Source organism: Bipolaris maydis, assembly GCF_028858645.1.
Source record: "Bipolaris maydis strain C4 unplaced genomic scaffold PSV08scaffold_19, whole genome shotgun sequence".
Classification (NCBI taxonomy): Eukaryota; Fungi; Ascomycota; class Dothideomycetes; order Pleosporales; family Pleosporaceae; genus Bipolaris; species Bipolaris maydis.
In genome coordinates this window covers 135835-159215 of record NW_027093875.1, presented here as the reverse complement: position 1 = coordinate 159215, position 23381 = coordinate 135835, and the positions used below count along the sequence as shown (strand labels likewise).

General features: G+C 51.8%; 6 protein-coding genes across 6 annotated transcripts; 4 read left to right on the top strand and 2 right to left on the bottom strand.

Annotated features, from left to right (window-relative positions):
* Window positions 1–1439: 1439 nt before the first annotated feature.
* Window positions 1440–3558, top strand: PSV08DRAFT_212426 (uncharacterized protein). The gene is made up of 2 exons (XM_014218316.2): window positions 1440–1545; window positions 1815–3558. Exon 2 carries the CDS (start codon window positions 1907–1909, stop codon window positions 3113–3115), a length of 1209 nt encoding a protein of 402 aa, XP_014073791.1. The 5' UTR covers window positions 1440–1545; window positions 1815–1906; the 3' UTR covers window positions 3116–3558.
* A 4305-nt stretch (window positions 3559–7863) lies between these two features.
* PSV08DRAFT_22123 (uncharacterized protein) lies at window positions 7864–10193 on the top strand (the record flags this gene model as incomplete). Its single annotated transcript, XM_066092166.1, has 2 exons — window positions 7864–7945; window positions 8171–10193. Coding segments are annotated over 2 exons (1906 nt in total), but the record flags the coding sequence as incomplete, so codon positions are not given.
* A 124-nt stretch (window positions 10194–10317) lies between these two features.
* On the bottom strand, window positions 10318–11967 carry PSV08DRAFT_413205 (uncharacterized protein; the record flags this gene model as incomplete). Its single annotated transcript, XM_014218332.1, has 1 exon — window positions 10318–11967. The coding sequence occupies one exon, from the start codon at window positions 11965–11967 to the stop codon at window positions 10318–10320; it is 1650 nt and encodes a 549-aa protein (XP_014073807.1).
* Window positions 11968–13921: 1954 nt separating this feature from the next.
* Window positions 13922–18187, top strand: PSV08DRAFT_413203 (uncharacterized protein; the record flags this gene model as incomplete). The annotated part of the gene is made up of 8 exons (XM_066093950.1): window positions 13922–14297; window positions 14345–14527; window positions 14579–14693; window positions 14745–14836; window positions 14931–15486; window positions 15898–15957; window positions 16016–16426; window positions 16482–18187. Coding segments are annotated over 8 exons (3499 nt in total), but the record flags the coding sequence as incomplete, so codon positions are not given.
* Window positions 18188–18408: 221 nt separating this feature from the next.
* PSV08DRAFT_366793 (uncharacterized protein) lies at window positions 18409–19115 on the bottom strand. The gene is made up of 2 exons (XM_014218369.2): window positions 18671–19115; window positions 18409–18614 (listed from the first exon to the last, which is right to left on the bottom strand). Exons 1-2 carry the CDS (start codon window positions 18959–18961, stop codon window positions 18576–18578), a joined length of 330 nt encoding a protein of 109 aa, XP_014073844.1. The 5' UTR covers window positions 18962–19115; the 3' UTR covers window positions 18409–18575.
* A 3299-nt stretch (window positions 19116–22414) lies between these two features.
* On the top strand, window positions 22415–23001 carry PSV08DRAFT_191693 (uncharacterized protein; the record flags this gene model as incomplete). Its single annotated transcript, XM_014218368.1, has 2 exons — window positions 22415–22716; window positions 22866–23001. The coding sequence occupies 2 exons, from the start codon at window positions 22415–22417 to the stop codon at window positions 22999–23001; spliced, it is 438 nt and encodes a 145-aa protein (XP_014073843.1).
* Window positions 23002–23381: the final 380 nt, after the last annotated feature.

The following is a 23381-nucleotide window of genomic DNA, read 5'->3' as shown; positions in this document are numbered from 1 at the left end:
GCTCGACGCAGCATCGGCCAGCTCGACAAAAAGGACGGCCAGCGCCCGACTGAGGCCCATGGCGCTAGCCCCCGGGAGAACGACAGGCCCCAAAAGGAGTCGTCGTAGTGCCAAGCTCACCTCGCCGACCTCAATCCCTCCCTTGCGAGGGCCGTGACGATCGCACTACCAGCGCCCGGAGCGCAGCCCAGCACCAGCACCCGTTTGATCGACGCCCGAGTGCTGACTGCAACGTGCATCGTGCGCCGCTCGAGAGAACGCTGCCTCAGATGTAATGGTTCGCACGAGAAACAGCACACGAGAATGCCCTGCCAATGGCCGCCCACCTCCCCCCCTCTTTCCCTCTCAGTCTGCCAACCATCACCACGGCCACATGGTCGCCCGAGGCGGTGATCCACCACTCTGCCCGTGCCATGTATGTATGCAAGTATACTGACAAGCTCTGCCAGGCCTACGACTACTACCAACACCATAACTCTATTCCAGGGACCGTTGCGCTGTGTCCATGCATGTCCACATGTATGTGGCCAAGTACGTATCTATGTATATTCAACTTCATCCACACATCCATCCACATACTGCACACATGCACCATGCACTGTATAGGGTGACGGGATCTAGGGCCTGCCACCATGGCAGCGCATCCTGCTATCCATTTGGGCTCCTCTGGGTGCTGTGGGCAACCAAAGCTGCCAGCCCGGGCACACCCTGGAAGCTGCTGAGGCTGGCTGAGGGGGCCTGCTGCTCAACCTTTCGGCCATGGACATGTTTGGTTTTACAGTGCGCAGGGCAGGTCGAGTATCGCGCCCAGTGGGGGTATTCCTGACTATCGCTATGCTGTCTACAAAAGCCCGCCGGCCAATGTGCTACGGGCGCACCGTCATGAATCGGCAGCCAAACGGCCAGGGCCCCTAGTAGGTGCACCATGCTGCGCGAGCGGTGGGCCGCTGACGGGGACGAGCGCGCTCACGGCGGCCAGGGAGCGTCGCAGGGGGTGCGCGGGCTATTCACCCTGGTCCTCCCACCATGGAAATGCGAGCTGGGCGTCCCACTTGCTTTTTCGGTCTCCCCAAAGATGGCGTCCGGCGAGCGCCATACGCCATGCCACGATGTGATACAGGGTACTTGTCGAATCCGACGATCTGGTCCTTCTAACTAGGTCCATCGCTGCCTGTGTGCGTCGTAGACAGCCATCACACTAGCCTTTTGCTGCTCAGGGCCCAGTCAGTTGCTCTGAGCGCCCCATGACGCCCCAGCGCTCTGTGTCCACCATCTCACCATTGCCTTAGCCGCATCTTCTGAAAAGCAGAATCCTCGCTCACCTCTGCCCGTCCCGAACAAGTCAATAACTCCTCGACCACCTTGGCGTCCAAGTGCCAGGACTACTCCCTCCCCACGCCCGCCTTGATATATACCGGTGCTTCGCCTCTACCACGTTTACCGTTGGTCCGTCAGACAACGTTCACTACCACTCAACAACACACTTGCACACACACACACACACACTTTGAATCAATCCTGTCGTAGTCACCAACCCGTCATCCGGTATGTCTACTCTTTCTCCCTCCTTCGGACCCTTTGCCACATCTCGCACTCCCCTGGGTACATCCCATCCTCTGCATTTTGTCTGCAACACATCTTGTCAATCTACACATTGTCAGTGCCTGTTGCAGATATACCCCCCCCCCCCCCCTTCTCTCATCTCCCCTGTTTCCACCTATCAACGCTCAGCCTCATGGTTGTCTCACCCCCCTCGTACTTTCATCTTGTGTCATGGTTACCTCCAGTCCGCGAAACTGACCTGTCACGCTCAGCCTTCCATCGAACATCGACTCAGAGTCAAAGTTCGCATTTCTTCTCACTTGTTTTCAAACAACTACACCCTTCTTAACCGCAAAACTTCATAATGGTTGCCCACAGACGCGGCCCCTGGTCGCAGCACGAGGATCAGTGGCTTGTCAACCTCGTAGCTCGCAATGGACCCCACAACTGGGTTCGCATTTCACAAGAAATCGGCTCTAGGTCACCAAAGCAATGCAGAGAGCGCTATCACCAGAACCTGAAGCCCTCATTGAACCACGACCCAATCACTGGCGAAGAGGGCGAACTCATTGAGAAGATGGTTGCTGAGATGGGTAAGAGATGGGCAGAGATTGCTCGGCGGTTAAAAGGTCGCAGCGACAATGCCGTCAAGAACTGGTGGAACGGAGGTCAAAACCGCAGAAAGCGCAACCCTGAGCGTGCAGACCAACGACCCCGCGACTACATGCACCAAGCACAGCCTGGCTTCCACTACCCACTTCCCAGCACTCTTCCTCACCATGAAGAGCACCACCACATGACCCCTCGCCATGACCAGCAACGACACGACTCCCACCGACCGTCAGTACACTCGCCACATGCTCTTAAGCTTCCCCAGCCCCAGCGATTTGAGCCCTACCCAGCACCTCGACCACAGCCTCTCGACCTCGCCACATACGGATCTCACGCGGCTGTACGAGCACGAGGATTCGAGACGCCTATGCCTTCACCTTCTGGATTCTCCATCGTATCTGCCGATGGTGCTCCTTCCCTCATCACTGACACTGGCTCAGAGTCGAGGTCACCCCGTGGTGCCGCTTCTCCCCCAGACATGACACTCGCACCATTAGTCGGTAGCCGGGAAGAGCGCAAGAATTCCAGTACCCGCTACCTCCCTGCCACTGGCTTTGCACCTGAAGACGACTCTTCTAGCGATCTTTACAGACGCCGTGGCTCACTTCAGCTGCCTCCTCTGCACCGCAACGAGGCCCAGGCCTCCAAAGCAGCCCCTTCTTTTCGCGAGCCAAACTATGAGCGCCCGCAGCCACCACAGCTCCTTACCCAGCCGACCCCTCAACTCACACACCACCACTCCATGCCTCAGTCTGCTCCCACAAGTGTACCACAACGACCACTACCACCTTTCCACTCACTTGCTGAGCCAAGACTACCTCTGCCCCACTCCACAAGTGCAAGCAGCAGCCCAGCATCGAGGCAACTGCCATCCCCTTACGTCTTGCCCTCAATGCCGGCAGAGGCACGAAGCGCACCCGTCTCGCCAAAGGATCGAATGTCTCTGCGAAACATCATGTAGATTGCCTGTGTTTCACACTGTCTACCATATCCCTTCTTGTCTATATGTCACGTCCGCCACTTCATGTATCCCTATTAATAGCCGAGTTGTCCACCATCGGCATCGCTTGTTCTGGTCTTTTTTTCTTTCTTTCTCAAGGTTTACATCTGCTTGTATTGTACGAAATCATTAGGAAACATTAGGCATGACTAGCAGGATTTTCCCCCAAGTAGGGCCTGTCTACAGAAGGGGCATCACGTTGGGAGGCTGTATCATCTGGTTCTCGTTTCGGCCTGTTGCGGCCACTTCTCTGCATTCTGTGCGTTAAAGTTCGAAACGCTACTTTGGCGAGTCATCTGTATCTTGCGACAAATTGTCGCTAGCGATAATACCCAATAGTGTCATCGACACTTGTATTTGCTCTATGGCTATGTCAAACAAAAATACGAATCGTATATCCATCAGCTCGCTTCTGAACTTACACTCCCTTGTCCATCCACATGACTGATTCCTCACTTCAGATCCCAGAGGTCCAGCGACTCAGCAACAGACCAGAAGGACCACCCTCATGACCGACGATCGGCAAAGACTAATCTGTTGCCCCTCAACCCCTACCGGCAAGTTCTCACCGCCCCAATGATACCTCGTACTACTAGGCGTACCCACCACACGACAGACATTCACAAACGGCCAAAGTACCCCATGGCAGTGCCTCTACCCCCACCACACCTCGATCAAGGTCTGGACCCGATCCTGCCTCATGTACCGATCAGCTTGTGCAGTCTTATCCGTTTCAACATCTGCAATATCGCCTAGCCGCCCTCGTCATTGGGCTATGATAGCATAGCTAACGAGAAATCCTTCGTGTCAGCATTTTTTTCACTGGTTACCTCCTTCTTGGTCACTGCAGCTGCATGTAAGCTGTGGTGGCACTGGATTCCAGGTCATGATAATGTCACCTCGATACATGCAGGCTCCAGCGTCTCCTCTATCGGCTGATCCCCCCCTTCCCCCCCTCTCAAGGCTGTGCTGTGGGTCAAGTTCCCAAATACCGCCGTTAGCAGGCTTTCTCTTCTTGTACGTCAACACTTGTCGTAAACTTGTGCCAAAACCCGCACACCTGCCATCCTTGTCTTAATTACAGTATCACGCCGGCCTCATAAGTATGAACCATTTACACATCTTGTGTTCAAGTGCATTGTCACACGCACTGGGATGCTCCCCGTTGCAACCCCAAGTCTCGAATCAGAGCGTCGGCTTTTCCCCCGCTACGGCACGCCCGGCCCCCTTCTTGTCGCCATCAACGTCCACATGCGGACTGTCCAGCCTCCACATTATGCCTAACGCTTCCCTGTTCAATCCATCACTTTTCTTGCTGTGCCGTTGCTAGAAACGTCAAAGTCAACGGCGCACCCAGATCGATGCCACTAAAAACACAGGGTCGGCGACTAGAAACTCTTCACCACACCCACCACGACCAAGACGAGTAAAGGAGTCAGTGAGGGCTAGATCATGCGCCTCCCCCCCTCCCCCCTCGCCTACGATCCTACCATGTTCGGCTATTAGACTTTGATCGCCCGCCTAGCGCGCCACAGCTTCAGTGATGCCCCCTTAGCGTAAATCTGCAAAGTAACAAACCTGCTGCAAGCGTTGAGAAATATGGCATGGACCTTTTGGCCGCAGGGGACCGCTTCCATGGCTGGTACCCTAACGTGGCTATGCATGCACCAATCGATAGTATCCTCCCGGATCCTCACGCCTCGGGTCTATGCCGTCAGGTCGGGCGTCCCCGCTATCCTCATCTTTGCCGTCTAAATTGCCACAGTCCACCACAATCATCTTCTGTTCCTACCGCTAATGCATGCGCCGTTGGAAGGCCGTCCATTTGAGGCCTTTTTGGGCCTTCAAGGGAAATAATAACAGGGCAGTTTTCCAATCTGTCGGGTTCGAAAATACTCGGTCACTGGCTGGAATTTCAACCCACCTTTCATTACACGATGGCTACCTCTACTTAGGCGCTCGGGAAAAACGGTGCCATTGTGGGACAGCGCCCCCTCCCATCCGTAGATTCCCGGTCGAGAGCTTGTTATACGCATACGTATTACTATCGGCTTGCAGGTTGGGCGCTACGGGTCCCAAAAGTACAATCACCCGTCACAAGCCCAGTCCCGCCTTCATGATTACTTATTCTTACTAGATACGATCATTTCCGTTGTGCCATGTCACGTTGCTTCCAGCTGCCCCTGTCAGTGTGATGAAAATCTTGTGCTCATCGCGCTTTGGCAAGCATCGCAGCATCTCAGTGTCACCCTAATCGCAGATCCCGCCGGATACCCTCCGCAAAGGAGGGCCTTCTTTTGGCTCTTGACGTAAAGATGCATGAGCAATACCCCATAAATCTGTGCATTTATCCTGTGCAAGGTGATGCTGTCTGAACAGATTGCCAGGATGGCGTGGCCAGAACAACCTCGTCATAAGAGGAGGAGAGAAAAAAAAATTGTGCATGAAACACGTAGCCGTCAAGGCAAGGCTATAGTTGTCAATAACCTGCAGGACAAGCCAAAACAGGTGTCAGACGAAAAGTTCCTCGGTCCCAGGTTTTTTTGGAAACCATGGTACCGTGGCGGGTGCCCTGGTGAAACGCACGAGTTGACGGTTGTCTGTCGATCGTTGTCTCGCTCGATCTTGTGCGGTTCATGCGCATCATGGACAGTCGGTGCCCCAAGTTACTATGCGGTGAAGACGTTGCACGTCAAACGACTTGCGGAGTACGGGTTCCGGAACATTGCGGCTTGGAATGTGCTGGCACAACGCTTATGGGACCGAGTCCCGCACTTTTTTTTGCCTCATCCAACAGATGTACCCCACGGCCCCCGGTATCTGTCAGGGCAAGAGCATGGCCGATCTCACTTGCAGTACCTGGCTTTTGCTCTTAGGGAAAGTCTGGTTCAGCTACGGAGTACCGCGCTTTTCTTTCCCTCCCTCACTCCCTTCCTTCCTTTCCCCCCATCACCCCTTTTACCCCTTGAAAAACCAAAGCCTGCATGTACATGACATGTACAGTAGCTCTGGTGTGTGAACCAAGAAATTCAAAAGTATCACACTTGGGCGGGATATCCCCACTGGGCGTAAGTAATCAAGTGGATCCTCCCCAGTTAATAGAGACAAAAGTCAGAGGGACCCATCCATTCTTCCACCGGTCCGCCGTTCAATCGCGAGACGCTGGTGAAAAATGACACGGTGAAGCCCACTATGGCTCGTCGCGAAGGTTTCCCCGTTTGGTTCCTGCATGATCACCAGCCATTGTTGCGCTGGAAAAGCGACCAGTGCATGCACGGCGCTGGACTGGTTGTGCTTGCAACGGCATAGAAAAAAGGAGGGAGAGGGGGGAAAGATGGGTAAGGTACTAGGCACCTTGCAGCCTGACTTCGCAGCCTAGCCATCTACGGAGTCCGTCAAAACTCCGTCACAAGCGGCAGCCAGTGTTTTATTAATTCTCCTTCAACATAATAAGTATACACTGGACCTGCATGCCACCAGCAAGCGTGCGCAAAGGAGTTTTAACCCGCCAACACGGCCACTCCCGCACATTTTTTCGCATCTTCAAGTTTTCCTGCCTTCCTTTTGAATAATCCAGATGATGCAGTCTTCCGAGGGCACACAGCATGTGGTTTTTCTCGACGTCCGACGTCGTCGTACAAGAGGCGGGGTGAGAAAAAGCTTCTCGCTTACCAAGGTGAAGTTGCGGCATTGCGGCTGATCTACCCAGCTATAACACCTTGTCATAAGGGAGCATAATCTCCCTTGTAACAATGATACACTTACCCCAGTCCACCCTCTGCCCTGCGCTTACTCTTTTTTTTCCTTTTTCTCTTAATTTTGCTGCTTTTACGACAGAACCCAATATTGCATCGCAACACGAGCTAAACAAAAAAGCGTCAAATTACACCCATCCATTCTAAAATCTTACGCAACTCTATTTTCTTTTTAGATTAAATCCCCCTTCATCACGCGAGTTCAGAAAAAGACATGGCAACTTGTACGGCATCGGGCCTTTTGTTGTTTTACCACAGGAGAAAACAATCAAAAATGGTCATCTTCCAATATATAACTTGCAGGGACAAACGCTGCATTGCAAATCCCCCGGGTTATATTTTTTCCCTTTTTCTGCGCTTGGTCATTCGGGGCGCGCCAAAGCGTGTGCTATCGCAATTGGCCCAGGGGGGAGGAGTGGGAAATTCCTACCTAAACCAGATTAGGGCAGCATTGGTAGGAAATACAAATAAAAAAACTTGGTTGCGTCATTGCACGCACCCTTTGGCACGTGATTTTCTTTCCACCCCCCCCCCCCCCCGGTCGGTCGCGCGTTCATGTTCTCGGCCCGGCGGATCTTTCCCCAGCCCAGTCCAGCACAGCACAGCACAGCCAGCCACAACCACCCCCTTCATCCGACATTTCCATCTACAATATTGTTCATCATCAAAACAAACACATCACCACGTGCAAGATTCTGTGTACGAGATTATCGGCTGCGTTGTACAGAGAAAAAAAGCTAAGAGCCATCCTAAAGGAGTGGTTCATAGCTTACGTGCTTTCGTCGCGTCGTCCCCCCCACACCTCCCCCCCCCCTTTGCTGCAAGGCCCTCTTCTTCGGCATCGCCGGGTTGGCAGGAAGAGGCCAAGCTGGGGACGGTCTACACGCTCTGCAAAATAAGCTGTGCAACGCACCGCGCGTTTTTTTGTTGATGTTCTGCAGCTTAGCTGGCAGGCATGTCGGCTAATGGGCTGTATGACCCTGATCAGAGTGCTGTAGATACCCGGTGGATTCAGCCATGGAGTGAGACGTTTAGGGTGAGTTTTTTTAGTGGTATATATTGCTGTTATCTGGGGGGGACTGGGTTGAATCATCCTTACCCTATCCTTTCCCAAAAGTCAATGTGGCATATTGCGTGTGGAGTGGTATCCAAACCAAGGTTGTTTTCGGATTACAACGTGCTCGGCGGAAAAAGGCTAGACTGGGGAAGGAGGTGTGGGGGGATAAAGTGACCTGCAGCTAACTGGTGATACAAATTTTAGGCTCAGCGCGATGTTGGACTCCGCGTTCCTATCAATTACCAAACTGTGCCGGGAGTCTCGCTGACAGCGGCATGCTTTGGTGAAAATCAGTTTGAGCATTTTGCTTTCAAAAGGTGCTTTTCCAATTTGCTGGCCGTGGGGTTTCGCAGGTTTACTGTGGATACCTATTGGGATCCTCTACGTCAAGTATGGAGCTTGTGTCCTGTCGAGCTTCCTCAAGCGAATGGGGGTGACGCGAATGGTGCTGGGGCGCCGCTGAAGACAAGCCAGACGGTAGTGCAGTCCAGTGATACTGTGAGGGCTTCAGCACCAATGTCAACAGTGCCTTTTCCTCCGGGGGCGCAGAAACGCCAAGAGACAGCGACATCAGCATCTGCTTCTGCTTCGCCAGTGTCTTCGGCACCAACCAGTGCAGCGACTCCCACCATCGTCGACTTTCCGAGTCCAGATGGACCCCCAATCTTGCAAGTTGGCAACTATAATTGCACTTCTCTCACGACATTGGATCTTCTCACGGGGATATTGGAAGATTTCCTAGACGCAACCTCCACTACTACTGGTGCTGCTTTAGTCCTGCTTTCATTCAATGTGCATGTCGCGTCCTCGATTGCCAACCCCAATGCCGATGCTCCTCGCCTTTCTCAAGGCCAACTACCAGGGCAAGGAAAGCTCCTTAGCGATATACTGCGAGGAAATCTCTCGGATGAGTTGTACAAGCCCACCAACCTGGCTGACGACCGAGCGAATCTGAACAATTCTTGGTATGATGTCGAGTGGAACAATCAGCCAGTACATGGATACTACGAGGGGTTGGTCGACGCTGAGGGTCACCTATATACGAATATCGGATGGCCAACAGAAGCCTATATGGAGTTCAAAAAGCTGTTCCGTTTGGTCGCCAGCTATGGCAGCATCGACTCTCAAATGGGCGATTACAACACGACAGCCGACTCTGGCTACATCTTCCCCACAGGCACCCTTTCGAACCAAATCTCTACCTCGGTCGACTCAGACGGCAGCGTAACATCCGGCTGTCTCTTTGACCCCTCTTCTACCAGTATCACGACCCCAAACGCCTCCTGGGCCATATCCACCGCCCCGCAACTCGACCTACCCGCAACCCCAGACCTCTCCCTCCTCATTCCCTCCATCACCAACCTCACCCGCTGCGGCACATCCCCCTTCCTCAACCAGACCCTCGCCAACGCCCCCGCAGACCGCAACCCCCTCCCCTACGCCGCCTTTGTCCACTCCACCCTCTGGTCCTTTGCCCCAGGCGAACCCCTCAACGCAACACAAAACGACGACACCAACAGCGTAAACCGCTGCGTCGTCATGACAAAATCCCAATATCCCAGCCGCTGGCGCACAACAGACTGTCGCGAGCCCCACCGCGTCGCCTGCCACGACCCTTCCTCCCCATACGCCTGGCACCTCTCCCCCAGCACCTCCCCCTACGAAACCGCAGAATCCCTCTGCAGCGCCCCCTCCCGCTTCAGCGTGCCCCACACCACCCTCGAAAACGCACACTTGTACTCCGCCCTAGCCGCCAGTTCTGAAGACAACGTTGTCTACATCAATCTGAACAGCATCAACACGCCCGACTGCTGGGTCGAGGGTCGCAACTCGACGTGTCCGTATCTCGCGAGTACAGATACAGATCGCACGCGCATCGTCGTGGTGCCAACGGTGGCAGCGATTATTATCTTTGTGCTTGCGGCGCTGACGTTTTTTGTCAAGTGTGCGGCGAATCGCCGGGATAATGTTAGGGGGAGGAAGAGGAGGTTGGTGGATGGGTGGGAGTATGAGGGTGTACCTAGTTAATGTTATTCATATTTTACAAAGGGAAAATGTTGTATGACTTGGTTACAAGTGGTTACCGGGTAGAGAGGGAATGGATAGAGAGGTGGGGAGAGATGTAGAAAAGAAGTTATTATTTGGATATCTGAAAAGTAAAACTATGAAAGGGTATGCAATGGGGGATAGTGGGGGTATCACTACAATAAATAATCAATCAAACTCCAAGAAACCAGACCCCATCGTTGCTCAAAACCAAGGCATCATCAGTATAACCCCCCTCCTTCCTTCTTCCCTTCTCCTTCTAAACCCCTCAAGCTGCTACAAAACGCCACGCACACTCCACTCAATCAATCACAATAAGACCCCGCAAACCTCTTCGTCCGCCCCGAACTCCTCGTCGCCACCCCACTCGCCGTCTTCCTCGCCTTCGTCTTCGGGCCCACATACCCATCGCCATCACTCTCATCCTCCTCTACTGCCTTGGAGACGCTCGACCGCGTAGCAGTTTTCCTATACCGCTTTGCTGACAGCGGCGACTCTGCGTTCTCGGAAGAAGAAGAAGAAGAAGAAGAAGAAGAAGAAGAAGCGAATTTGCGTTTTGTCGGGGAAGGAGGCGTGGATCCAGGAATTGCATCGCCATCTGCATGTGCATCTCCGTGGTCGAAAGAGGAAGAAAGAGACGAGGTAGAAGCAGAAGCGTGATCCAGCAACTCTTCTTCAGATTCAGACTCAGACTCCGACTCCTCGACTACAGCTTTCTTGCGCTGAACAGCGCGGACACGACGACTACGTCCTGGTGGCGCGCGGCGCACTTTCGCCAGCCTCAATCCCGCAGAGTGTCTAGCGATTGCTGCAGCGTCGGCGTGCTCGCGGTGGACTGGGGCGGGGCCGCCGATGCGCTGGACGAGAGCTGCGAAGTCGGTGGGGTAGATCCAGTCTTCGTCTCTGTGGTCCAGACTGTACTGGATGCAGCGGGTTAGGTCCAGGGCGTCGGGGCCCGAAGGCATGACTTCGACGCCCGTGGCCAAGTCGCGGAATGGGATTGTCTGCGGGGACTGCGGAGACGACATTAGATTGTCTGGGGTGTGGAAGTTGGAGACGCTGACGCTAGCGGGGTTGAAGGGGGTGGGTTTTTTGATGTCGGTGTGGGTGGTGACGGTCCAGGATTTGTAGGCTGGGTTGGTTTTTGCGCGGATGTTCATCTGGCCTTTCATCATGCGGTAGATGGTGTTGTTTTCGATGGGGCCGGCGGGCATGGTGCGGTAGTGGTTTATCATGCTGGCGAGGGTCATGGCTAGGGCGCCGTTGGAGATGAAACGGTCGATGATGTCGAAGGACTTGATGGATTGCGGGAGGAAGGCGGTGATTTCTGCCATGGTTAGATTGCCTGAGGGGAAGGGGAGCCAGGGAGATGGCGCATCTCGGAGCTTGTTGTAGTTGAGAGATGCAGAGGATGTGGACGGTGTCCATGTGGTTGGTGACTCGCTGTTAGCTGGCTTCTGAGGTGTGCGATTAGGCAGTGTCAACGTCTCTGATGAGCTGCTCTCCATCGTGTGTTCCTGGTCAGCTTTCGTAGTCTGCCCGACTTGATAAATGGGCAGTGCCTGGATGTCTACATCGCGCTTCGATACTGTGGCTCGCAGTGGAAACCATCCAAGCACCTCAGGTATGTTCTCCTCTTCCCTATATTCTAAAGCATTCTCCGGATCGAGAACCCGCGCATTGAAGGGAGTCACAGCATTCCCCAATCGGTGCTTGTTGTAAGCATCCAGGATAGTCCGCTCATTGAACATTGCGCGATGTAGTACTTCCATGGGGTCGACATGGCGGCTGTTGCACTCTTCAATGGCTTCCCAAAGGAGATGCTGGAGTTGGTCTCGCAGACACGGGATGTTTGTGTAAAGATACCCAGCATCCAACTGTGCGTCATCTAACATGTCTTGGACCTCTGTACGCGAAAAAGCGTCTGGAGTGAATTGCTCTGAGAGAGAAGCCATTGTGAGTAGCTTCGCGTTGGCTGGCTACTCTATGGGAGTTGTGTGAATGCAATGGTATTGGAGCGTTTATGGGATTTAAAAAAAAAACTCTGTTTTTATAAAAACGAAGCCTACTGCCTAACAATGCATTGAGCCCCCGCGTTCACTGAGGTACCGGTGATCTCGTCACTGTGAAGTGAAAGTGAACCCCTAGCGGTGATTGCGACACCTCGCTGTGTAAGGACATTGTGCGTTGACAGAAATGACTGGTATATAACAAAGGGCCTGTTATTTCAACAAAATAACAGAGATGTCCACTCGAACATTGTTCAGGTCTTTGTCTTAGCCATGTTCGAGGTGGTGTAGCACTCCAATCAACCGGAGTGACTTGCAAGAAACCCGCATACTCATGAGCCTTGGTGGGGAGGACGGACATGCATTGATATATTTTTTGCAACAGCAGCTGGTGGCTTAATAGGGATACTCGTTTCGCACCTGCAGGCAGAGCCCGTACTTTAATGGCCATTGTTATAAGAGTGACCTTGTAGAATCGTTCTCACTGGTCGTTGGATTGTGTTTGGCCTATTATTCCCAGTCTTGGTCTTAGCTTTGCGTCAGCCGATTAATGAAATAACCCTAAACAAACGGCCAGGGATATGCTTTATTCGAATCCGGGGCGTCGGCAGCCATGCTCGGCAATAATCCAGAAACCCTGTTTCACAACGTGCTCCTATCGGATAGTTGCGTTTAATATGAGGAAGAAATTGAGGAAGAAGGACAAGAGGGTGGATGATGAAGTATAGTTCTTATCGTGACTTGGCTGCGACAAAGACGGCTAGGAACTGTTCGATTCAGCTGCGTTTTCCCTCTATATTTCATTCCCGTCTTGGATTTGAAGCTTCGATAGGGAGTGCTAGCTGCTTACTCTTATAGCCCAGTCTTTCCAAACTGGGATAGGAAATGGAAGGGTTATTCAGTTGGAGGTCTGTTTTATGTTAATTCGAGGATCACGTGATGAGCAAAGTCACCGGATCTGATAACAGAATTTAGTTTTCAGGTACAAGTAGATGTCGAGCGACCTAAGGCTACATTCTCGTAGCTTTAGATGCGCATATAACCGAACACGCTAGTAGCTTCATGAGTTCCGTTTCCGAAACGGAACCTGAATTGGGGAAATAGAACGCAGAATGTAGCTTGCAATTCGCGCAACCGAACAAGCTTTCCAGCCCTGTTTTGTAGATGGAGCGGACGGAAAACGGATACGTAACCGAACAGGGCCCTAGTAGTCGTCTACCGCATCAACGGTTGCGCATGTTTTCGTGGGTTCCCGCATGTCCAACCACCACAGCCTCAACAATGGCTGCATTGGAAATCCTACTTTATACCTTTCTCGCTGAAAGCTTATATTACCATGCTTGCAGAATTTGTCATTACTCTGGTTGTTGCCTTTGTACACAAGTCGGCACTTAGTCCCATGATTAGACCGTGGCAAGTTGCCCTAACGTTCACTATTCAGCCTCAATAAGCACTCTTATTCAGAATCACCCAATGCAAGAACAAAGAAGTTGGAGACGGACAAGGAGAGTCTCCCGCACCAATGTGCGGGCCCATCTGACATTGCGAAGATGCACGGGTTGATGACGTTGCCGCTCTTGCGCCCAGCAACGCCATGCAATGCCTAGAACACAACTGGCAGGTCAGAAGGCTAACGACTTGGGATATTACCGGATTGCTTCTTATCCACGACTATCCCGTGTATCCAGCGGACATGTATAATGTCACCGTGCGCCTGTAGTACGTACGGCTGATGCTGGCATTGGTTGCCTGAAGACGGCATGGTTCCTTCTCCACCCGGGCTTCCATGGACTGCGGTCTTGCCAAGCAAACGCATAGTGAAAGGGATATAAAGTGAGGTTCGGGCAAGAGTTATAAACTTCCCTCTTACACCCGCCCCGTTGGTTGCTCGTCAGGTCATCATGAAGTTTGTATTCAACCTTGCCTGGCTGTCGCTTGCTGCTGGCGCGACTATTCGCAGCTCGCAGCCAGTTACCTACGATGGCTACCAGGTCCACCGCATCCGGGCCATTGGTCAACAGGGCGTGATGGCAAAGCGTGCAATGTCGTCCATTCCTCACGAGACGCTCAATGAAGCTCGAGGTTCCTGGGACGTGCTCATTGCACCAGACCAACTCGATGCATTCAGCCGCCTCGGGCTGAAGTCGCGAACCCTGCACAAGGACTTGGCCTACTCCATTGCTCGCGAGCGTCAAGTCAGGAATGTTTGGAAGAGGCAATCAAACGGCTCTGATGATGCTTGGTTTGACAGCTATCACCCCTATGAAGATGTAAGTGCATGTTTATCAGTCTCGAGGAAAGAATCATGCTAACATCATTGAAGCACATCACTTGGTGGAAGGATCTCCAGGCCACTTTCCCCGAGCAGTCAAACTGGACGAGTAGCGGAACGTCCTACGAGGGACGCGACCTGTTCGGTGTGCATCTCTGGGGAGCAGGTGGCCCTGGAAAGCCTGCAGTCATCTACCACGGTACTGTACATGCCCGTGAATGGATCGTCGCTCCCGTTAGTAAACCCAAAAAGGCAGTTCTCCTTATCATAACTAACACTTTATAGACCATTGAGTACATCACAAAACAGCTCATTGATGGATACAAGGCCGGAGACAACGACACAAAGGCAATCTTGGACAAATACGACTTCTACATCTTTCCCTTTGTGAACCCGGATGGTAAGCTGCGACTCACTGCATTGCGTTGACCAATTCACTCACACGTGACAGGTTTCGTCTTCTCCCAGACCGACGACCGTCTCTGGCGCAAGAACCGCCAGCCCCCACCCGCCAACCAAAACCAAACCTGCTTCGGCCGCGATGTAAGCACTCCCCAACTTCCCCCAAACTTCGTATTCCAATTTCAATCTCAATTCTCAATTCCAATTCCAGTCCCACTAACCATATCTTGTAAAGATCAACCGCAACTGGGAAACAAACTGGGACGCCGACCCCCGCGGCGCCTCGCCAGACGCCTGCTCACAAGTGTACCGCGGCGAGAAACCCCGCGACGCGCCCGAAAACGAGAGCATGGACAACTTCATCCGCAAAGTCCGCGACGAGCAAGGCATTACGCTCTACATTGACTGGCACAGCTACTCGCAGCTCATCCTCTTCCCCTTTGGCCACAAAGAAACGCTCTACGCCCCCGAACTCGGCATGTGGACCAAGACGGCCTCGCTGATGAGCGAGTACATTCGCGATTCGTCAAGGAACGATACTACGTATCTGTTTGGTCCGAGCGGAGCGACGCTGTACCCCACGACGGGTGCGTCGATTGATCATGTTTATACGATTGGTAGGGCCAAGTTCTCGTTTACAATCGAGTTGCCGGATACCGGTGACTTTGGGTTTGTGCTGCCGCCAGAGAGGATCAGGCCTGCGATTGAGGAGCAGTGGGTGGGACAGCAGGTCCTGCTGGCGCTCTTGGACGAGCCGTTTTTTGACGGTGTGGGCCCTGCGATTGGGACTAGTACGTGGTAAGGCTGCTATTCGTTTCTAAGATGATTGATATGATACACTATGTATGTATGTAGTAAATAGAAAGATAAGAAAGTTGAGCGAGAAAAGAGTCAGGCCATACTGTGTTGAAAGTTCATGCTTGGCTTCAAGCGTTGATGTGAAAAGTCGGCTTCACTTGGCCTTGCATGAAACTAACGTCAGTGATATGAGTGAGAGCAGCCGCGCCATTCTCCATGCCCTCAATCTGATCTTTGGGCGTCACCAGATCACTGCCCCTTTCAAACCTCACTCGTCATCAATATCATCATCACTGCAAATCAATGCCAGGAGAGACTTAACTTGAAGTCGCCCAGCATGCAACGCAGTGCAAGCAACTCAACCGCTCCAGACTCTGCACTGCAAGATCTAACAACACCAGAAGACAGCATGGGCGGACCGTATCGAACGCCATCACCAGGCAAGGGGGCGTACATCAGTACAAGTAAGTAGATCCAGAATATGGTAGTCTGAGAGATACCAGGGCTGACAAATCCCACCAGACACCACCGCCGAGCCAGAACGGCTTCTTCCTGGATACCACCATGGTACCAAGACTCGAGATTGTTTCGTCGGAGAAGATCAATTGGATGAGCCCAAGACTCCTACCAAGAGTCGTACGGTGTCCTGGCATGGATTGCTCTCACCGCAGACTCCTGGTTTCGTGAGTGATGGCTCGAAGGAAAATGTGCATTTGGACGTCGATATGAGCGATGTCGGTACACCCGGAGCTCCGAATGGCTTTGCAGTTGGAGGAAATCCCGATCGAGACATCAATTGTGGAGAGAACAAGAACGATGGCGATGTCAAGATGATAGAGCGGGATGCGACACTTGCGCGCGAGATCGAGAGAGCTTCGAGTCCTAAGCCGATGCGTCGTAGTGCTAGACTGCGCAGACCGCCGCCGTCCTTGTGTAAGTTAGCTGCCACACGAAACTCCTCGGATATTTACTGATTTTGTTCATGGAGATGACTTGAAACCGTCTACACTGACTACACCTACTCCACGTGCTACCCGCAAGCGCCCCGTGGACCAAGAACCCTCCGCTCAACCCGAATTCAGCGTTGTAGCTTGCAAGTCCAATCCCATACCTTTCGAGGGTCTTCCGACTGTGCACTCATTGTCCTGGCAACTGCAGTACCCGCCTGGCGGGAGCACGCATCCGTCCTATCCATACCCAGTTCTAGATCCGCGGCTGATATTCCACCCACCATTCGTACCCGTTGTCGATGGGCTACCGGATATTACTCGTGTACCAAAGCTTGTTCTGCCAATGAACTGGAAGCATGTCTCCTGGTGTGGGCTTCTCCCTATTGTCTTCGATCCTTACCGTCAGGCGTTCAAGCTGACTCCTGTCGGACCACTGCCACTCACTTGTGAAGAGCTACGTCAGATTGGCCTACACAAGTACGTACCAGGCGGAGAGCTTCACCCAGAGCATGGCTTGCTACCCGACATGCTCAAGTTGAGCGACGGATCAGACGCAGAAGTGTTTGACTTTGATGGTATCGACTGGACGTTGCCGTGGGAGGGCCAGTTGAACTTCCATGCACCGGCTGCCTCAGGACCCGAATCGAGCAATATGACTGGTAGCCTAGCCGGCTCTGGTACTTTCAACGTCTTCAGCCTAGAGATGTCGCACCCGTGGCGTGAGGCGCGAGACTGCCCCGACATGGTCATCGACCTCGCAGACGGCTGGCGCTGGCTTGCCTCGAAAGAAACCGATCCAACCGCCAACTTCATCCCCACACCAGGAAAGACCCGACGCGGTACTGGATCTCTCCGCTCAAACCGCAAACTCAAGTCTCCAATCCCCGAGATCATGATGCTAGCTCTCGAAGCAGAGCCCTCTGCCTCACCGTTGTCAACTGAGCTCAACCCCATCCTCCAGAACCAAGACCACTACCCCACCAGCCCAACAGTCAATCTATTCTGTCCTTTCAAGAGCGTTGCCACACCCGTGAATGTCGATGTCACACTACTGGGCGACACAGAATTCACCATCATGGAGCTGCTATCCTATTTCCCACAACACTACTACTGGGGTCACGCAGCGGACCGCCTAGCACGTGCAGGCATCCCCGCGAGTTTTGTTTGCAAAGTACTCATCATGACGCGTGCGCTGGACGGCGATACCGTACCCAAGTCTGGCACTATTAATAGTGCGGCTAGGAATGCGCGGGAGAGGGATGTCCTCAAGCGCGGAGCCACGGACGAGATGAACACCGATAACGGCGATGGAGATACCCTTGTTCCCGGGCCGGCCTCATCGACTAAACCTGATGGTGCAGAAATCGTTGCTAGCTATACGGCTGAGGGCTGGGCCTACGATATCTGGGGCAAGATCGACTATCCACTTGTTGCGCTTGCGCACGGGTTGCAGTCGCTTCCTTCGGGTGTAGATGCTGGGCCATTGACTAAGGCGATTCTTTGGTGCAGGGAGAATGAGGGTTATCGCGTTCTCCTGAGCGAGGTTCCTGGTTTGCTGAAGGAAATGGGTATTGAGTCGTTGATTGAACCTGGTGAGGCTGGATGTCCTGACAAAGATGTCACGGGCAGGTATGCAGAGGCGTTGAAGAAGGAGCGGTTGAGGTTGTCGAGGATGGCGAAGGCAGAGAAGATGAGTATGGAAGGGGGTGCGGAGGGAAGGAGCAAGAGGAGGAGGCTGGTGTAGGGGTGTGTGGTGGAGGGAAAGTTATGGCAAGGAAGTGATTGAGATGGAGACGAAAATAGGGAGGTGTGTGGGAAAGGAAAAGGCTGCTGGGTGAGGAATGTCATGTCCCAGTTGGCTGTTTGGTCAGTCCTTGTAGAGGATCATTGGGAAGTGACACCCATCGCTCCTAACAATCTGGGTAATGGCACAGTTTAAGCTAAGCAGGTAGTCAACAACAGCATCACACTCAGTCCGTGTGATACAACAAAATCCTAAGACAATTCATTTGCTTTCGTATACATCCTTTCCGTACCTGCCATTATGCACTTTGTACAAAAAAACGCGACATATAGAAGCCAATTTGATGGTACAACAGCCATTTTACACCCGCACCGGGCTCGTCCACACACTATAGCGAAGGAATGCCGCGTAAAGGACCGAGACCACACTACTTCTAGTCAGCACAGGCCCATGGATACCCATCTCACGAGTTGGCAAACTTACAGATGGAGGTGGTGAAGGGCAGCCACCGTTGGAGCTCATGTAGCATCCCATACGCGCAGCATACTTGATCATGCACTTCTCGTTCTCACTAAGTAGATTCACGGGCACAACGGGGTCGACGCATTTGCATGGCTCCTTGAACGTTGGCGTCCTTTCGTGTCGGTGAGTGCGATTGGGTTTTCGGCCGTTGTTGTTAGATGGGACGCTAGCTTGGGGCTCGGCCCACGCATATGGCGATGCGAGGGCGGTAGTGGTGAAGAGCAGGGTGGTGAGGACAGTTGGGAGATGCATTTTTGAGTAATATGTCGACACGGACTGGGATGTGAACAAGGTAAAGACCGGATGTTGTCGGATGGGCCAAGACTACTGTGGTTTATGCGACGCAGTTGTTTGGCAGGACTTTTTGTTATGTTTAGAAAGGGAAGAAAGCAGTGCAGCGAAGGCTGGGCGGGAGAGGGGGTTTTTCTCTCTAACACCCAATATGTATTGACGATCGCGTACGTCGGCCAATATATGCAGCTTATGAGGCTGCACCATGTCCGTTGGTGCTGTCCAATTACGCCGGGCCGGCTAAACAGTTTTGCCTCAAAATAGAGAGGCGTGCTGGAACGACAGCGCCGATAGGCGAACTAGACTCTCAGCCGCGAGATCTAGAGAAGTCGAAATGGGAACGAAGGCTGAGGCTGCATGTACACATTCGTGTTCTGGAAGAGGGGCTGTGGGGGGCTTGGCAATGGTCGTTTGCTTACTGCCGGGCTTTCTACTGTTCCTGTCGCTATTGCGAAGCGAACAAATCCAGTGTCTTTAGGAGGCCTCAGGTAATGGCGAAATGGTCATTGAACAATATGCGCAAGATTTCTGCCAGTTACTCGATTGCTGCTTTGCCCGTTCTTCAATAGCGTCGCGAAAAAAGGACCTCCAACGCCACTCCCAGCATTGGATCCTTCTTGCGCCTCTTCTAATCTAGATGTGGAAAACCCCAGTTCGCCATTACGTTCGTCGTCTTCTGTAGCTGGCCAATGAAGCCAGAAACTATAGGCTGACTTGTAGCGCTGTTCCGGGGCGTTTGGGGGCCGATCGACTATTTCTATGGAAGGCAAGGCTACGTGATGGTCTAGTTCAACAACGAAATCGTAGCCATTGGATTCGCTTCTTTTTCGTGCGGCACGGCCTCGGTCAGCTTACTATGCATACGTGGAGACTTCAGCTTTCCCCAGGTAGTGTAATGGTACGTACTAGGCTATCCCCGCTTCCAAACGACAAGAAACATGAAAAGCTCTGGTCTTATGTGCCACGGCTCTGGACTCGCGAAAATCGATAAGTAGTCGTTCCGAAAAGGCCTCGAAGCTGCCTACATTTTGCGCGTCGGCCCTTGTATCGAGCGAAGGATTCGTACAAGCTTGCTAGTGTCGTCGTGTTGGCGAATGGCTGTGGCTTGGAGACTTGCCGCGTGGCGAGCCGGCGCCGGCACTTAGCGCGTTTTGCTCTGCCCCAGGATTCTGTCTCCTCACTTCTTCATCGCGCCATTACTCGACAATTACAACCATAAGCCAAATGCAAACAAAATTAGCGCCTGGCAACAATAGTTCGAGTGATCTTTGCATCGGATCAATGCCCTGTGTGAGACTGGAGTAATTCAGATATGTAAGTAAACAGACATACTATATTTAGGATAGTTAAGCTCACACTTACGTACGTACGTAGGCTAAGCTCACTTCAGACTAGTTCAGAGGCAAAAGCATAGTATGTACCAATCGAACTCAGCAGGTAGTTTGCACCTGCGTGATACCTATCATTTCAACCAATCCGAGAGTTTGTCTACTGTTGTATCGTCAAATCATGACTATGAAGTAGACTATAGTGTAGCTGGACGTGATTGGACCGTGGCTATCATATCCAAGATTCATGTCTTAGTGACCATCCCTCTCTGGAAATTACATATCTTTCAATATCTCAAGTGCCTCTCCAAGTTCAAATGGTGCTATACTAATGAATTTAGCGAATCCCGCTGCCGTTTGTCAGTATGGATCGAATAAGGACACCCATCTGGGGTTCCATTCAAAACGAGTGTATGCTGCACTCCATGAAGATACAACGTTGCCTGACTCGTCTTCGCATTGGATTTTGGGGAAGCGGTTGGTGGGGGGGGGTAAACTAGGTGGGGCTAGTCAGGCGAAGAGTCCAGAGATTAGGAGTTTAGCAGTAATCAAACACCAGACAGTGGGTTATTACCAAGGGCAAAGTTGCTGTGTGTAGTGAAAATGTTTCAATACAAGCATGGGTGGGTGTTTAGGATGGGGTGGCATGATGACAGTGGGGTAGCTGCTAGCCTGCATAGTAAAGCCAACTTCTGTAGGAATCAATATATATGTGAGACGTTTAAGTGGAGTTAGCCGCAGGTAAAGAGTAGCAAGAGTTGATTGGAGTAAACGGTCTGGATTCACGTAGACGAACAGCTATCGAGCCTTGGTAGTGTTCCTGCTGCTTACATATGTAGTAGAAGGCAAGGGCTGACTAATAGGAGCTAGAGTAAACTGGGCTAGCCCGAGGTAGCTGGTAAGATAAAGGAGAAGGTCATGTCTTGACAATATAAGTTTGCCTAGGATCGCCGACTCGATCAGAAACTTCTTTCGTGGCGAGCTTGCCGCCTGGGTTGAGATTAGTGAACTTGCCAGTCGCAATGTGACAAGCTCTCGTAGTTGTGACAGGATAAAATGGCCTGACTGTAGCACGAGAGAGCTTAGGACCAGAGAGAGGCTGTGTAATGCGCCGAGATCGGCTCTATTGTCACAATACTCTCAATTAAGGCATAGGAAGGCTGATTTTTGGGCCAATGAAGCTATAGTCACGTGTATAAAGTATATGATCCTATCCGTACCTTGGGTAACACCTCAAGGATTCATCTCAATTCACTCTAACTGAGATATTTTGTGCTTATCTGCCGAGGTACCACAAATCTATCCTATAACGTCCCAGTGAATTGCTTTCCGGGGTTTATGGAAAGATAAGTCATCTTTTTCAAAAGATCAAAGTGAGATTCGCAATTGACGAGGAGAAAATTGGCTTAATGGCAACTACTGGTATAAATTGATTGAGAAGGTAACCTATCTGCAACGAAAAGCAATCCCAACACATTAGACTACTATGGCTATCGCATATCTCCGTCATGTATCATACAAAAGAAAGGGTTCTATTTGGTTATGCGCAAAGAAATCCACGTGAGGCCGATGAGAGTTATGATTGACCTGTTCAACCCGATCCCATGTTCAGTACTCTTCAGCCTCATCCTTGGACGCCACACACTCACTTTATAACAAAGCATGTAGCATTACCACCCAAATTTTCAGTGTTCGAAAGCAGGGTCGTGCTGACGTGACTCCCTGAGCCGCAGCTCTAAAGCGTTTGTGCAGGCTTCTCATATGAACCCTTTCACTTTGACTACAATTTTTTTCAATACCCAATTCTGGCAGGTTGGGCCCTGGCCTGCTATTCTTTTCTGAGAAAATTAACCTAATACGCTATACAGCAATCCTATAAAAAGAGGTCAAGTCATAACAAAGCATTTAATTACCGCAGTCACAACAGTTCTACCACGAATTAGATGCAACATCGCCACACTCCGTGTCCTCGGCTTGCTGATAGTAAATGCTCTTTGGAGAAGCTACTCAACATATCTGGACTAACATATTTGCAAGCCGCATAAGCCACTTGGCACCCGAACGAATCCAGCGGAACGTCTCGACAATGGCCTCCAACGTCGTAAAGATCCGCTTCCTGACTGCTGCCCAGGTCATCCATATTCACAACATCCTAATCACGGCTTCCGAACCCACTCAAGTGGCCATGCTAGAGTCAGCAGTCCAGTCACCCATAAATATCAAGCACTACACCAATGAACAGAACGTATTCCAGCTTGCGGCAAGCCTCTCTGAGAAGGTCATCAAAAACCACGCCTTATGGGATGGGAACAAACGCACAGCACTTCTGGCAGCGGACCTATTCTTGAAAATCAACGGGTACAATATCCAGATGGCATCTCTACAGGGGTTCGCTATTGCGAAACAACCAATACAAGAAGCGATTCTTGCCGTATGCACTGTTATGGGCTGGGCCTTTCAGGATACTGTTGGAAGCCAAAGGTTATTGTATTGCTTAGGTCTATATAAAGTAACGAAGGTATGGTGTCTACTTATAGTGTCTGTTCTCTTACTAAGCTAAAACAGGGTAGGTATATAACCTACCCTACAATATGCACAGGCAAGTGGACAGCCGAGTACCTCGGTCAATACTACCAGCAGACGGCTAAAGAGCTTGACGAGTTCAACTCCTGATATTGTACAAAGATACTCACTGCCGTAAAAACATCTAAAAACACGGTAAAGATTGTGGGAAGTTGCAGTTCTCTAATGTTGGGTTGGCAGTCACCTCCTTTGGCCGCCGCAGCTACCTGTCATGCAATCAACCTCACCACATATTTTCACGTGGTGAAGGAATCTTACACACCTGACCACGCATAACTGCCTGAAACTAGTGATAAGAAGTGGTGTGTGATATAGTATGCGACTGTGTGGAACTGGTGGACTGATAGAATTGAAAAAAAAAGGTGTGAGCGGGTATGCGTGAAGTAGTAGTAGAATGAAGACGGAAGAAAGAGATTGAACCCAGAGAATTAAGAAAAAAACTTCGTACGAACCCCCTCCTCCCCCCCGTA

What these genes read in the sequence shown, in the direction of transcription:
- PSV08DRAFT_212426 (XM_014218316.2), top strand. Translation starts at nt 1,907, where the DNA reads ATGGTTGCCCACAGACGCGGCCCCTGGTCGCAGCACGAGGATCAGTGG.
- PSV08DRAFT_366793 (XM_014218369.2), bottom strand. Translation starts at nt 18,961, where the DNA reads ATGCATCTCCCAACTGTCCTCACCACCCTGCTCTTCACCACTACCGCC. An exon ending in GCCCTTCACCACCTCCATCT is followed by an intron (nt 18,615 to 18,670) that starts GTAAGTTTGCCA and finishes GACTAGAAGTAG; the next exon opens with TGTGGTCTCGGTCCTTTACG.